Source organism: Lissotriton vulgaris, chromosome 5 (genome assembly GCF_964263255.1).
Source record: "Lissotriton vulgaris chromosome 5, aLisVul1.2, whole genome shotgun sequence".
Taxonomy (NCBI): Eukaryota; Metazoa; Chordata; class Amphibia; order Caudata; family Salamandridae; genus Lissotriton; species Lissotriton vulgaris.
Window position 1 is genome coordinate 1,900,580,910 of NC_141693.1, and position 15,729 is coordinate 1,900,596,638.

A 15,729-nucleotide genomic window follows, 5' to 3' on the forward strand; every position below is an offset into this window, starting at 1 on the left:
CGATTTCGTGTCCCCCAGATGGTTGGCGTAGCGGACCGCCGAGATGTTGTCCATCTTCAGAAGCACGCACGACTGCACCGAGTCTTTCGTCCAATAACGCACCGCAAAGGAACCCGCCAACAGCTCCAAACAATTTGTGTAATCGTTCTTCGGGTGACCACAACCCTCCTGTAGAGAGGTCGCCGCATCTGGCTCCCCAACAGTCGGCTGGCATCCGACTCTATTATCATGTCCGGAGCGGAACCGAAGATTGCTCTTCCGTTCCACGCCTCCATGTGGTCCAACCACCACTGAATCTCTGACCTCGCTTCGATGGACAAAGACATTTTGTGAGAGATGGGGAACCCCTTGCGCAGGAAGAACCCTTTGAGCTGTGGTAGGGCCCTGTAATGGAGCGGGCCCAGAAAAATGGCTTGGATGGAAGAGGACAGAAGGCCCACCACTCGAGCCAGCTGTCGCAGGGAGAACTGCTGTCTGGTAAGGGTCTGACTAAGTTTGTGGCGAATCTTGGACACCTTTCTGGCCGGAAGACTGAGAGTGGAGACTGTAGAGTCTATGACGAATCCCAAGAATGTAATTTTCTGCACTGGTTGCAACAGGGATTTCTTTTTGTTGATTATAAACTCCAGATCCTGCAGGAGGGAAACGGCCATCTGCAGCTGCTGGGATAGGCGGTTGGGACAGGACGCCATCAAAAGAAGGTCGTCGAGATAGACTATCATCCGCACCCCCCTGGATAGGAGGAACTCTACCGTGGGTTTCAGGACCTTGGTGAAACACCAAGGGGCCGATGACCGGCCAAATGGGAGGGATGTAAACTCGTAAGTGTGCCATCCCCAGCGGAACTGAAGGAAACGCCGATGGGGCGGAAAAATGGGCACCACCAAGTACGCATCCTTGAGGTCCAACCTCACCATCCAATCTGAGGGCCGGAGGACATCCCGGAGGAGATGGATCCCCTCCATTTTGAAGTGGCGGTAAACCAGCCATTGATTGAAATCGCGCAGATTGATCACCGACCTCTTGCCACCATCCGTCTTGTCGACCAAAAACATATTGCTCAAAAAACCCCAGGGGTGACTGGAAGTGAGAATGATAGCGCCCTTCCGGAGCAGAGACAGGACTTCCCCGTCCACCAGACAAGCATCTTGCTCGGAAAAATGAATAGGGTGTGGGGGAAACGGTTGAACCGGGGACCCCTCTAACTCTAACTGAAAACCTCTTACAGTCTGTAGGACCCATGCATCTCGTGTGATGGACAACCAAGCCTGAAAATGTTGAGCCAAGCGCCCGCCCACGTCTTGAGGGGAAGAAGGGTGAATTCTCACCTGGGCTAGAGGCTGCAGCTCCTCCACGATATCCACGTCCTTTACCCCGCTTTCCTTTGGTGGGGTAGAAGTTGCCGAACCTTGACTGGTCCTGGTACTGTTGGGAGCCTCTTTCGTTGTTCTGGCACTGTTGACTGGTCGAGCAGCCCCTCCCTCGGCCGGCCCCGCGAAAAACACTGGGGAACACTTTTGATGGTGGACTGCGCCCGGTCTAGGGACGTGAAAGTGTTCACAAATTTACCGAGCTCCTTGACGAAGGGCTCTCCAAAGAGGCCTCCTTGGGCGACGGCACCCGCTTCCGAGTCAGCCACGTTCCCCCAACTTCGGGTCAATTTTGATGAGCAGGGACCGTCGGCGCTCTGTAGACGGAGCACAATTCGCATTTCCCAGAAAGATGACCACCCGTTGCGCCCAACCAGAAAGGGTTTTGGGGGAAATGATCGAGCCGGACTCCTTCGCTTCCTCTTCCATATCAAGAATTTTTGTATTGGGGCCCAAGGCGTCCAAGAGTTTATCCTGGCAGGCCCTCCAGGATCTATCTATCCCCTTCTTGGGTCCCTAATAAACTTTTGAAGGAAGGTGCTCATCCGTGGGTCAATATCAGGCGTTAGGGTCACCTTGCCCTCCAACGTGGGGCGGGGACATTCCGCTCGAAGGCAGTTACGCGCCTCTTTCTCCAAAGGGCACCGAATATGTGCCACCACATAAGCCGCCACTTTGTCTGCGGGGGTCCATTCTGAGGAACGCGGATGGACAATGTCATTAGGGTCTAACATGTCCGCAGTGAGTGGGGGTCCTCCGATGTTCCCGGAAGAGGCTGGGGAGGTGGGGCCGCAGGCACGGACGGGCCAGCATCAGGAGTAGGGGGAACCTTAGCCGGCAAAACAGGGCGACTAGCCATAAAGGCCTGTCTAAGGCGATCAAAAGCATCCCCATCCACACCCGCATCACGGGGCCTTTTAGGTGGTGGGGAGCTAAGGGGGTCCTGAGTAGAGGTAGAAGGTACCTGGGAACCCGGGGAAGCGATCTGCTGGGAAATCTTCGTGAAGGCCTGCTCAATCTGCCGCAACAGTCGATCTTCAAGAGGGGAGATTGCTTGGTCAATAGCCTTATAGATGGAGGTATCCTCTGCCTCCTCAAAAGCATCCCCCCAGGGCATATCCGCTAAGGGGTCCTCCTCCTCCTCCTGATAATCCTCCTCATAGTATTCCATGCTGACACCCAAAGGACAACGCCAACTAATGAGGAGAGCATTCTGGCCTGGTAAGGCGAAGTTAGAAAAGGCTGGGTGGCAGTCCCAAAATTTTACAATGCGCAGCAACGCAAAAGTTTGAAGGGTTCCTAGCCCAGGGACAGCGCTGGACCACAATCAGAAAAACCCCTTTGGACAGGGAAACTGGTCTGGGTAATGTCCCTGCAGTGCGCCAAGTAATACAAGACCTTAACAGGCATTATGGGAAAGCCGAATCCAGCTCTGCCTGAACGATTGTTCTGGGCAAGGCAAGAGCATGGGCACTGCTAAACGGCAGAGCAAAAATACCCCAAGCCGCTTGCAATACACGACACCGGCGTCACCCTCAGACCTTGAGCTGGAAACGTTGCTCGGCGACGTTTGAATGCTTTGCCAACGAGATCAAACTCTTGTCGCGCCGCACCGCCTCCCACTTCCTCTAGCGATGGGGATGCCCAGCACACACCAGCGCCAAGCCGCGTAGGGACGGGAGACCGTGCCCGCGGCCTAACCCTGACAACGTAGCCCACACGCTGACTGGGTTCCACACACTGATAGGAAAAAACCACGAAATAAACGCGCACAAAGGCGCTCACCCACACAACGGACGACAGCGCGGAGCTGCCGCGACCACCCAAGCACAAAGAATAATGCACAGTAATAGCGAATATGACTGGCAAAAAGCCCAGCAAGATAGCGCAAAGCTGCGCACAAGAAATAATTATCAGTCCACAACGTAGGTAAATAATTATGCACAAAACAGTTAAAAACACTGAAGAGTACTTAACTTGCTGCGTAGCAGCGAAAAAAGAGGGAGAGGACACTGTTGAGAGACTATAGAGCCCTGTCTGGGCTCTGATTGGACACTGATTATGTTCTGTGATTGGTTGTTACCATCAGTTTTGTTTGACTACCCTTTCCCCATTGTTGCATGGGAAATGTAGTCTTCTTATATCTTCGCTGCTGTTAATAAAGTGGAGAAAGAAGGCATAATCCTCGCCTCCAGTCCTGACATAGAATTCAATTTCCAATCGCTGGATTCGGGGAGAAAACGAGAATTCCAGTCTGCCCTCAGATTTTGATTTCCCGGAATGAATTCCACCCGGAGAGTAATCTTTTGATCCCAACAAAAATACCAGATCCGTTTTGCAATATCTGAGAGATTCTTGGATCTCGTGCCCCCCAGGCGATTTATATATGAGACAGCAGAAAAATTGTCCAGGCAGATTAAGGTACTGGAGTTCTTTAGAAATTCTTTGAAGCCCATAAGTGCATTCAAAGCTGCCAACATCTAAAGAGATTTTATGTGTAGGGATTGCTCCTCTAAGGACCACCTCCCCCCCCGGTCTCTAAATTGTTTAGGCGAGCACCCCAACCACGGTTGGGCGCATCCGATTCTAGAATAAAATCTGGAGCATTTCCGAAAATAGCTTTTCCGTTCCATGCTTGGCGGTTCTTCAACCACCAGTGAAGATCCTCTCGAGTGTCTTTCAGGAGAGGAACTGAGTCTTCGTACCACAGACTTTCCTCAAGCCTAGAGCTTTTAATCTTTGCATACCCCTGTAATGAAGAGGGCTGGGTGAAATAGCCTGGATAGAGGATGACAGGACCCTGACTTGGTCTTTCAGACGGATTAATTATTTCAATAAGGTAAGACACGTTTCTTTATCTTGGCATCCTTCTGGTGTGGTAGGATTAGGTTGGAGAGAACAGTATTTAACCTGGAAACCGAGGAATTCCAGCTCCTGTGTCAGGACCGTGATAGTTTTCTCTATATTTTTGATGTATCCCAGATTCTGAAGGTCTAAAGTCATTTGTAAGTGTTTGAGAATTCCCAGTTTGTCTTGAGACATAATGAGAATATTGCCTAGGTAAATAATTTGATGAACCCCATCTCCCTGAGATAACTGACCACTGGCCGTAGGACCGTGTTGAAACACCAAGGTGTCAATGGGGAGACACTGGAACTAATAGAGTTCCTTTCCAAGTAAAACAAAGGTATTTTCGACAGTCCTCGTCCATGGTGATCGTAAAATAGGCATCTTTTGAGATCCAATTTTACCAGCCAATCCTTGGTTTGCAAAACGTCCCTCAAAAGATGGATACCCCCCATCTTCAAATGTCTGTAGACTAGAAACTTGTTAAAATATTTTAGGTTTATGATGGGACGCCAACCCTTTTCTTTATTTAGTGCTTAAAATTGGGACCTGTAGGTGTTGCGGCTGACAGACTGTCCCCTCCTGTCAGCCCTTCCAAAAAGTGGGCGGCCCCCAAAAACTCTGTGCATGATTGACTGAGCCCTGCTGAACGCTCTAAAGGTTGATACATATTTGCCCAGAGATTTTACGAAATTGTCTCCAAATAGGAGTCCCTTGGTGTCACTCGTGTCCTCTTTAGCGTACAGGTTGGCGAGCTTTGGGTTCATTCTCGGCAGAACCGCTTTCTTGCGCTCAGTAAGGAAGTTGGCATTAGCGTTACCAACGAAGCAGATTGGTCGTTGTGACCAACCTCTTAGAAGGTAGATGTTGACCGGGGGTATCATTGGTCCTAGCCTCTTCTTTTATGTCAAGGATCTTTGACAAGGGTTCAAGTACATCAAGCATTTGCATTACTTCAGACATTTTTCGATTCCCTTTCTGGGGTCCCTCCCAGATTTAAAGAGGAAGGTGATCAGTTCGGGGTCCAGATTGGGGGTGTTGCAAACCTTGTCCTCCGGGGAGGGACAAGGGCACTCATTGCTCAGCAAGTTGCATGCTTCCTTATCCAGAGGCTTTTTCACCCACTGAGAAAGGTATTTTCTGATTTTTTTTCCATTGGCCACCATTCTAAACTGTGCGGTGCCGAATAACAGTAGGGTTAAACATCTCCCCACCAAGGGGGTCCTTGACGATAGAGGTTGAGGTGGAAGGCTGATGCAGGTCCTCATCGAGATCATCCAATGTTTCTTAAAGATTGAAAATTAACTCGTCCATTTCCGAATCCTCATAATCCAGTGATTTACGATGAGTATGTAATGAATCCTTAGAATCATTTGCACCGTAAAGGATACCTCGTTCTATCATGCCGCTACAGGCAACTCATGTCTCAATCCCAAGGTATTGGGATTTCTCTTATGCTACAATGAGCATCAACATCTATTGTAGCGCGAGGGCTACTAAAATCCATTGCATGGGGAAATGCTTCCTTCACAAGTTTTGTTTATTGGGAAACTTTTATCCCTGTTTTACGTCCAGAGGTAGATGGAGAATCTCCGTCCGAGAGAGAAAAGTAAATCTCCTCGACAGGACACCCTCTTCTTTTTAGTTAGGGCAGTGTCAACTGCTTCCTTGACGGAGGATTTGAGTCCCCCCCCCCCCCCCCATGAACCTCTTCAAGGTATCACCCAACAGCTTCTTATGGGGCAGCTGGGGGTTGTTGGAGTCCACATCCATCTCTTTAATCAAGTTGTCTTGAAATATAATATATAAAGGGCCCTTTAATAAGGCCTACTCAGTTTGTGAAGGTATCACACTGTGGATCAGCATGCACTCTTAAAGTGCCACATTCCTTACTTTGCTTTAAAATGGCTTAAAAGTAATTTGGAGTGTATTTAGATGGCCACTTGGTGGTGATTGCGCTATTTAAATCTTGAATTAGGCAAAGAGAGACTGAAAGAGGCTCCGACTCAACAAAGCACAGTTATGCTCCCTGTCTTGTTTCCCCCTCTATTAGGTCTTGCCTGTCAATGCGCATGCGCATTGAACTTGCGAGACTATAGGGGCTTAAACAGAGTTTAACTAGACTGGCGATTTGATGCAGTGCATGTGCGCTTTTAGCTCAATGCGCAAGCGCAATGAGTTAAAATGCGCGTGCACAGCATCAAATCGCCAGCCTTCTGTTGCCCAGCTTGGTGCCGCCAGCAGCTCTTCCCGATCCACCCCCTGCTGCATCAAAGGCTTTCACGGCCGGCCGGCCGGCCGTGCTTTCCGTTTCACGGCCTGGCGGCCGTGTCTCCTTTTCTTTTCTTCATTAATTGCCATTTTGTACAAGGAATATTTTAAGCATGACCATTGATGTATTAATATGCTTTATCCAACTACCATCTAAACCAAAGTACATTTTACCGGTGCTGCCATCCGTCAGTATGTCTTTACAATTTACTCAAATGTATTTATATCTACCTCAATCATTTGTTCACGGATACATTTTTGTACTGTATATAACAACCGCAATGCTTACTTCTTTAACTTAAGACTCAGTCCACTGTTACCGCGGTCATTCTGCCACGCAATTAAACAGTTTTTCTGGCCGTAAGATGCCCAGGAACGCCCGGACTTGCCACTCTGACCGGATTAGGTTACGTTTTGTTCATTTGACATATTTTTACGCACAATGAGCCTTATTAATTTGCTATTTGACATTTTGACCGTCTTGGCCTCTTGTTTTGACTTAAATCACAAGCCTGCTCTTTTAGTTCTCCCTTGACTCAAATCATTGTTTCATCAAACCAGATGCAGAATGGGTTTCCCTTTCCTTAACACCATCGAGTTTTTGTAGTTTGCACGTCTGTAGTAGTCTGTCCCTGTCTATACAGGCGGGATGACGCGATGCAGTTCGCATCCAGCGTCTGTTACCTACTACGTCACGGGAGGACTTGGGAGTTCGGGCGGCACTATTTAATAGTTTTTGTAATGCAGGCTTGTTTCCCATGCTCATGCATTAATCTTGAGTAATCAGCGAGTAGCGGTAAGTGTTTGTTTGCTCCCCTTCAGTTAGCAACCCACGGCAGTCATGCTCTTTTTATTACCCAGTACTGACGTAAGGCCTTTTGTTTTGTTCAGACAAAGCACCGCTTGGGTAGTAAGGCGTTTCCTTCACCGAAGACCGGTGAGTTTATCAGGATTCTGGATATTTCTACAGAGTAGTGTTGGGCGAAACTCGGCATTTGACAGTGCCAATTATTTTTCCGTTTCTTTCACAGATACGGTGCCACTGGCACTTTTGCCGTTTTCTGACACAGATCAGGTATTGACATTGTGGACCAGACCACCTCTTTGATTCTTGGTTGTGTTTATCATAATATAAAAATAAAGCTACAGAACTCTCTCTCCTACTACCTTTTTTTTTTACCAAGAACATTATTTCAGGCAGAACATCCTCACTAGCCATAGCTTTCTCCCACTACTCGATCATGACAGTACCACTGCTCCAAACCACCATATAATTCACACAAGCAATGGCTCCTTCTTTCTCTCTTCGGCTTTCACGGCCGGCCGTGCTTTCAGTTTCACGGCCGCCAGGCCGTGTCTCCTTTTCTGCTGCATCAAAGGCTTTCACGGACGGACGGCCGTGCTTTCAGTTTCACGGCCGCCAGGCCGTGTCTCCTTATCTTTTAACTTGTCTGTAATGTGCTATTTTATGTATTAATTAGTCTTTAATAAAAAGAACAATTAAAAAAAAAAATCGATGTGGCAAGGCAAGCGGCCTTTGTGGGACACACGTGGTCTTAAATGTATGCAGTATCTCATACTCATTTTGCCGAGGACATCTTGTGAGACTGTCAGTTACATTCACTGTTTAAAGCAGAACATTAAGATGAATCAAAACAAATATTTACTAGGCGTGTGTGTATATGTGACACAGAGCAATATTTCACAAACTACTAGACCAAATCATTATGCGTGTTACTCCTTAAAGTGGAGTAATGCGTCTGTGATTTTCTTTTTATTATGCATCAAGCTCCTAAATCAAACGTGCCTTCCTGGTATTTCATGGTGCTGGAGTCGATAACATGGTTCTCACTCTCTCCTCCTCTATCCCTCTCCCTGCTCTCCTCTCTCTCCCTCTCACTCCACTCCCTCTCCTCTCCCTCCTCTTCTCTCGTCCTCCCTCTCTCTCCCTCCCTCTCGTCCTCCCTCCCTCTCCCTCGTCCTACCTCTCTCACTCTCCCTCTCTCACTCTCCCTCTCTCCGTCTACCTCTCCCCTTCCCTCACTTTCCTCTCCTCTCTCCCTCTCTTTACCTTCCCCCTGCTCTCCTTTTTCTCCCCATCCCCATCTCCCCCTCTGCTTGCTCTCCTCTCTCCCTCCCCTCTCTCTCCCCTCCGTCCTTCGCTCTCGTCGTCCCCCTCTCTTCTTACCCTCCCTCTCTCCCTCTCTCCCTTTCCCTCTCTCCCTTTCCCTCACTTCCCTCTCCCTCTCTCCCTTTCCCTCTCTTCCCTCGCCTCTCTCCCAGTCTCTGCCTCTCTCCCAGTCTCCATCTCTCTCTCCCCCTCTCTCCCAGTCTCTCTCCTTTCTCCCTCTTTATCCTCTCTCCCTCTCCCTGCTCTCCTTTTTCTCCCTCTCCCCATCTCCCACTCAGCACCACCACAGCATCACTCAGCACCACCACAGCATCACTCAGCACCACCACAGCATCACTCAGCACCACCACAGCATCACTGGTTAAAATATGTTCTTTCAATGTTTCAAGCTGCTTTCAAGCTTTATTACGATGTTAATATTTCACTTCTGTTCTTGGATTTTCGTCACAATAAAAAACACTGAACATAATCTTCACAAGTTATTTACAAAAGTTTAAGCTATTGACATTACAAATTAAATAAATTATTTGTGTTAATTATTTAAAAAAATTAAAAGCGATTGTAATTTGTAATATCAATACATCTAAGTCACGTAAATACAAAACATGTTGCATTACAAATGCTATTGGTGTCACATTTGCGAAAGTTATAACTATTGGCATTGTAAATGACAAAGCTATTAACTTAGCTATTTTTAAAAACAACACATAAATAAAAAGTCATTTATAAGACCAATAGCTCAAACTTTCCTAATGCGAGACCTATTGCATTTCCAATGCTTGTTTTTATTTTTGTGTTTTTATTTAGTAGCGCTCAAAGCCCAATAAATGATCATGAAGACCACTAAGCGGGCTTAAGGCTCATCGGCCGGAGCAGCCTAACATGTTAAACAGAAGCCGCAGAGCGGCACAGTGGAAAATTGAAAGTACGCTTACCTACGTTTTCAAACAATGGCAAACAGATCTGAAGAATAAATGAAGTACAAGCCATTCCCGCCATAAATTGGACCGGGGAGGATGGCAAGCTGTAAAGGAAAGGTTAATTACAAGAAATTAACGAGGCACGGTAAGAGGAGTTTATTAGCTTAATTTAGTATTGGACCTAATCATCCTAACATAAATACGAGAACTAAATCAATAATCAAGATACAATTAAACCGTAATGCCACGAATGGAGAGGTGTACTTAGCTGTATCACGATCAGCGAACAAAAGAGGAAGATCGGAGTGTGCACTGTCTTCTTATGATGTTGTTAATGTTCTATATATTGTGATGTATTAACATTCTTTAAAGGGCTGCATGTTTTTGCATAATGGTAGCCTCCGGTCTTGTAATAAAATGTGGATTGACAAGAAGGTGAACTCCTCCACTCAGATCAACAAGCTCACTGGCCAATTATTTGACATTTTGAAATCCTTAAAGTTCCTTCCTCTTCTTCCTAGGTCAGCTAGGGAAACTTATCCGTGCACTGGTATCCTCGCGCCTGGATTATGCCAATGCCTTATATGTAGGTTTGCCTGGCTACCATCTGGACAAACTGCAGGTGATTCAGAATGGCACTGCCACAACTTTTCTTAATGTCCCTATAAAGAACAGTGTGAGACAACACTTGCAGGATCTCTAAGGGTTGTCCATACTGGAGAGGATTGTTTGAATCCCTGTTCCTGGCACATTCAACTCTCTATGTACGCCCCTGTACATAGACCTGCAAAAACGTTCAGGTTCTATATTCCTACCAGGCACCTGTGCTCTGCGACGCAGCTTCTCGCCCATGTCCCTAGATTTCGACTTAAGAGAATGGGTGGGAGCTCTCTTGCTTGTAGGGCATCTTCGTCTGGAACCTTCTCCCTCCGGATTTTCGAAGCATTCAGGATTCCAAGCTTTTCAGGAAAAGGCTCAAAACATTCCTATTAATCTAGCTGCCGCCTCTTTCCTACCTACAGGCTCGTGCCGGGACACTCTTTAAGTAGTGTGCGCGTTACAAATCACAAGTACCACACATGTACAAACAACGTTTAAGGCTGTAAACATGCTAAAGATTTTATACTTCACTCCTCCAATATTAGTCAGTTCACGTATTCCATATTGATACAGATCCGCCCCCCATAGGGCTTCTACTAAAAGCATATAATCCACATGGTACTTTTCCCCGCTACTTAGATGAAGAAACTGTTCTCTTTTCAATCCTAAAGTTTCTCAGGGATTTACTTGTATTTAATTCCTTCCAAGATTATTTCTGTTGAATGATTCCCTTTTTCGATGTGTTTCTGTTATGCCCATCACGAGAAAATTCATGTCCTTTAAAGAAATGAAATGTTTTTTGGCCATAAAGTAACCTAATCTCGTTTTTTCTTTTATTATTTAATCATTCCTGTTACAAAAACACACACTACGTTTTAAACAAGAAGGCACAACATTTTAACCAGTATATAAGATTATGGTGTTTATAGCCTAAACCAATGTTGTATAGGTCTCGCCCACAGCTATTTCCTGATTCAGGGCACAACTCATGGTCTGGTAGGCATCCATAGTAGTTCACCTTTTATGGGGTCCGATTTGCAGTTATTCCCATTCAGAGAGCTAAAAGTCCAACAGATGCCACGAAATCCTCTTTGAGAGGCAATCCCATAAATGTGCCATGTATTGCCTTCTCAAGAAGCGAGGTCATATTGGAACCCAAATATATTTTAAGGTGGGTGCAAGGTTACGTCTAAGAGCTGGGTTAAAGGAGGCTGTGCCGAAAAGGAGTACACACATAGCTTTTCAGCAGAACAGTGGTTATTCCCAAGGAATTCATTGTTGGGTGTTATGGGAGGAGCACTATCCCCCAAAGCAGAAATCCCTTCTGTTAAACTTCAGACAATATGTGGGGGTGTCCCTGTACAAGGCTCCCCTGTAAATCGCTCAATACCTCCCAACTGTCCCCAGTGTCCTTGTAGGTTGGGAGCAGTTCATTAACAACTCCCCATCAGACCTATCTTCCTTGACTCCGTTGTTTTCCACCTAACATAGTCTTTCCCTGTGCCAGAAACCTGTGTTCTTGAATACAAATATGCCTATCCTGTGCACACCCTAATAAACTGGCTTCAAAATATGCAGTGCTCAAAATAAATCTGCCTCGAATTTCCTAAACTATACCACTACATCTCTCAGATACTCTTGGCTTGAGAGTACTTCAATAATTTCCATAAAAGCCTTCCGATATATGCCGCCTTTCCCCTTTAATGTTATAAATATTGAAATATGCCTTCTCGCTTCATTGTGGATTTCCTGATCGGTAGACTCTTCCTCCTCATGCAGCAAAATCCAGTTTCAATTCCAGGCACAGTTTCAAGACCATTCATGACGTGTCCCCTCTTTAGTTAATAACATGTTTCCTACCATTCTCCCTCTTGAGCATTGCACTGTATGTTTGTGTGTGTCCTCACTATATCTATAGCGCGGACCAAGCTAAAAGACTAGGCTTCCCTTTTTAGCTGTTCCAAACCCTTGGTGTTTCCATTCAGTTTAATTTTGGCTGCTTTCACTTACTGTTACACTTTAATGAATGCCCTTCCTTTAGGACCATACTCTCTCTCACCGAGTTTAAAATGATTCTTAAGTACATATCCACCATGTTCTGAAGCAATCAGTGAAAACTCTGCGCAGTCACTGTAATCTTCTACTTGGCTTTCTAGTCACGCCTGATGTTTGTGATGAGCATTTATAGCTTCCTGCTATATTTTGTGTGTTTATTCTGTCTTCTGGCTCGTATGTTAATCGTACAGTCTCTTTATTATCCTATGTACCATGACCTGTTCTTGTATAAAGCGTGTTTTGTTCATGCAAGACTGAGTTAAGTAAACAAACCTTTTTTTAAAATACTTGGTAGTACCCAATTACCTTTTTCTTATGCTTGTTCTTCCTATTGCCACCTCTATCTTTTGCTTTAGTGCCCTTTCTTTCTTCTTTCCCTTTTTGCCATTCTTAGTCCTTTTATTTTGTTGACCCTCGCTGCCCACTTTAAAATCTACATTTCTCCTCCACATAATAATCATTTTCAATCTCTTTGGCACTTGTTCCATTCCTCCCCTTTCCTCTACTTTATTTGTTCTTTCCCTCTGCTCTCAATATTTCCATTATTAATTTTCAGTTAGCGTCTTTCACATTTGTATTTAGCTTTTTCAGGTTATCTCCCCAATTCTCCCTCCCACAGTTCACCCTGTTGAAAAGATTTGGCTTCTTCTTTCCTTTTTTCTCTCTCCCATTCTCTGCTTCCATCTGACACATTTCCTGTCTTCCCTTTCCTGCAGGTTGTTGCATCTATGAAAAGCCACGGGCGTTTGGTGAGAGCTCCACTGAAAGCGAGGACGAAGATGACGGTTGTGGGAATTCCCATTGCGTTCGTGGTCACAAGAAAGGGCCAGTGCAGAGTGAAGGTGGCGGCCCACAACAGGGGGATACTGGCCCCTGCCAGGGACCCATGCAGCACTGAAAGAGGGAGGAGGGACTTCAAATGTTTATAGCCCCAAGAGAGGGAGGAGTCTGAGACAAGGTCTTCCAGAGTCAAGCCTTCCGTCTGCTCCCTGAAGGGTCGAAGCCCTAGCCGCTGCAGATGGGCAAAGCTTGCTGATGTACTTCTCTCGTATATGATCATATCTGACTGATTAGCCCTTTACCCCCCGCACACACATTATCCCCTCTTTTTCACCTCTCCTATTTGCTTCATTCCCACTTGGAAACCTTCCTATCCTTCAGCCAATCCCTTTTGTACAGTCCTTTTCCTTCTTTCTCTTATCTCAGGTTTTCCTTTTCTCTTCCCTTTTGAAATCCCCTCTGAATCCTTAAGTGATTTCTTTTTATTATGGCGATCTCCCCCAGTGATTTTGGTGCGTGGGGGACTTAAATTTGTTTCTCTGTTTTTTGACATTATACTTTCCTGCCCCATTGGGCTGTTTATTACTAAGAGGCAGGTGTTTGCCTACTGGCATCGTACAGACCTCGTTTGTGGAATCACAAGTGCCTGTTCCTTAAGGCTGCCGCTAATGTTGATGCAAAGGAGCATCCCTATTGGTCCATGCTGCTGACTGCGGGAGGGGACGGTAGTGACTTATTGAGATGGGAGCATGCCAGTCTCCAAGGTGTGTTTTGTGTGGTCAGCAACGATGTGTTTCTGTAATACCAACGGCCAATATTTCATCTGCATGTTTTGTTACATCAAATGGCATGAAAAGCCTCTTCCCACTTGACTGTGCCAACCTAAGCGGTAATAATGCTAGAGGCAACTGGAATATCAGTTCTTTCTTTCATTGCAGATCTAGCCACAGAATGTTTCTTTTTCTGTTCCCCTGAAGTTCAGCGTTGTGTAGGAAGGAAGCCTTCACTGTGCATGAAAACTTCAATGGCATGTGAAAGTAAAATATGTGACTGCTCTAGGGAAATGTCTGTGAATCCAGAGGTTTTCTGATGCCTTATGCAACACACGATATTTTAAGAGCATGCTGGGTTTCCAAGGCTGGCAGAGACTTCCGAGACTAGAAGAAAAAAAAAACCATTCCAACGAGTAGACAAATTGGAGAGAGGACCTGGTAATGAAATCTCAAGACATCGGTCTCATCCAGGGGAAAGGTCTACTCTTGCTTGAGCCAGGAGTAGCTTTTTGAGACAGTGCACTTGCAACATATGATCACAGGACACACTGCTGTTTTCCTGAGTGGGAGGAGGTTTGGTAGCAGCTGATAGGCCAACCATGTATTTGTCAGACTCTGCAACAGTTTGTGAGATCATTATCGGCCATCCGACTGTGGCAGTTTTGAACCACTAAACTCGTGGTTTGTGTCCGGAAGTCGGTGAGCAGTATGCCGTGGGCCATCGTTTTAACTGATATTTATCTGCCATGTTAGCCAAGTAGAGTTTTTAACCATCACAGTTTCACAAAGCTATCTTTTATTAGCAGCCACACTTGCTTGGGTTTTTTATTTACCTGACTTTTTTCCCCAGCAGAAGGTATTGTGTATTGCTCTTACTTTCAGAGCACATCTATAATGAGATTAAATGGGACACAAACCAGTAATGGCTTGATGCATCCGATGGTTAATTCGTAACTCCTTTAAGTGCTCCACAAAAGGAAAGGTCCACATGGAAGTTCTTTCTGTGCCACTAGCATAGCAGAATGTGATGACAAATATAAAATTGTGCAGTGGAGGGGAAACTGTCTTCCAAGAACATCTTTCCAAAGGTTCGTAAAATATTCAGTGCTTTAAATATTTAGTTTGATAGGTGGTATCTGATTTTTCACAACAGGATGATTTTTTTAACTTGGTTGGAACAAATTTACCTGCAATTTATCTGCTCTGACTAGCAGTGTCGCCTCTAGAAATAAAATCTACTGATTGTACTTCTTTTGAAGTATAGAAGTCTTAAATAGTTCATGCCAGTGATTTAATTTTTAAGAAGTCACCCTCAGAATGGATGCCCCATTGATATCCAAGTTTTACCCTGGCTTGGATCTGTTTTGTATACACCCATGCTGGTGGACACTCCCGCAATGAATGTATTTGCTGAAGGCTTACTTGCCAGTGGCTGAGCTGCTTGGCTTGTCTGTGAAATATTAAATATTTGTTGATCCGATTTTGGCTGTCTTTGTTTTTTTATATTTTTGAGGGGCGAAGCTTCGACATATGACATTCTTGTACTGTATATGTGGGTCCAGCTGAAAGGTGGCACTTTAACTAGATGTCATGGTGTATACAGGGCTAGTAAATTTTTTGTTTGCTATAGTCCACATTTGACAAGATTAACATAAGTATGAAAATGTAGTAGTGCAGACTTGAATATAAATGGATAACCTATCATTTGCTCCACAAAGCCAAAGGGCCTACTCCACACAAAGCTTAATTGTGCACAGCCAAGTTTCTCTATTGCACTCGGAGGGTAGATTAAGGAAGGGGATTTTAGTTCCACAGTTTCATGATAGCTGCTGTAAAAAATTTAACTTGGGTCTCAGCGTGCCCCCAATACAAGAAAAATGTTATCTTGCAATGAATAACTCCTGTCAGAAGATGAAGATATTTTTGCTTCCTGTTGAATCTTGAGTTTCAAGGAAAGTTCAAATGATTGATAGGTCTTTGTG

At 45.4% G+C, this 15,729-nt stretch overlaps 1 protein-coding gene across 1 annotated transcript in view; it reads left to right on the forward strand.

Annotated features, from left to right (window-relative positions):
- The window catches only part of PPP1R11 (protein phosphatase 1 regulatory inhibitor subunit 11), an 83,408-nt gene extending 68,181 nt beyond the window's left edge, over positions 1 to 15,227 (forward strand). The window contains exon 3 of the mRNA XM_086924461.1: positions 12,911 to 15,227. Within this exon, the coding sequence (XP_086780587.1) occupies positions 12,911 to 13,092 (182 nt within the window). The 3' untranslated portion in view covers positions 13,093 to 15,227. The remainder of the gene's footprint in view (positions 1 to 12,910) is intronic.
- Positions 15,228 to 15,729: the final 502 nt, after the last annotated feature.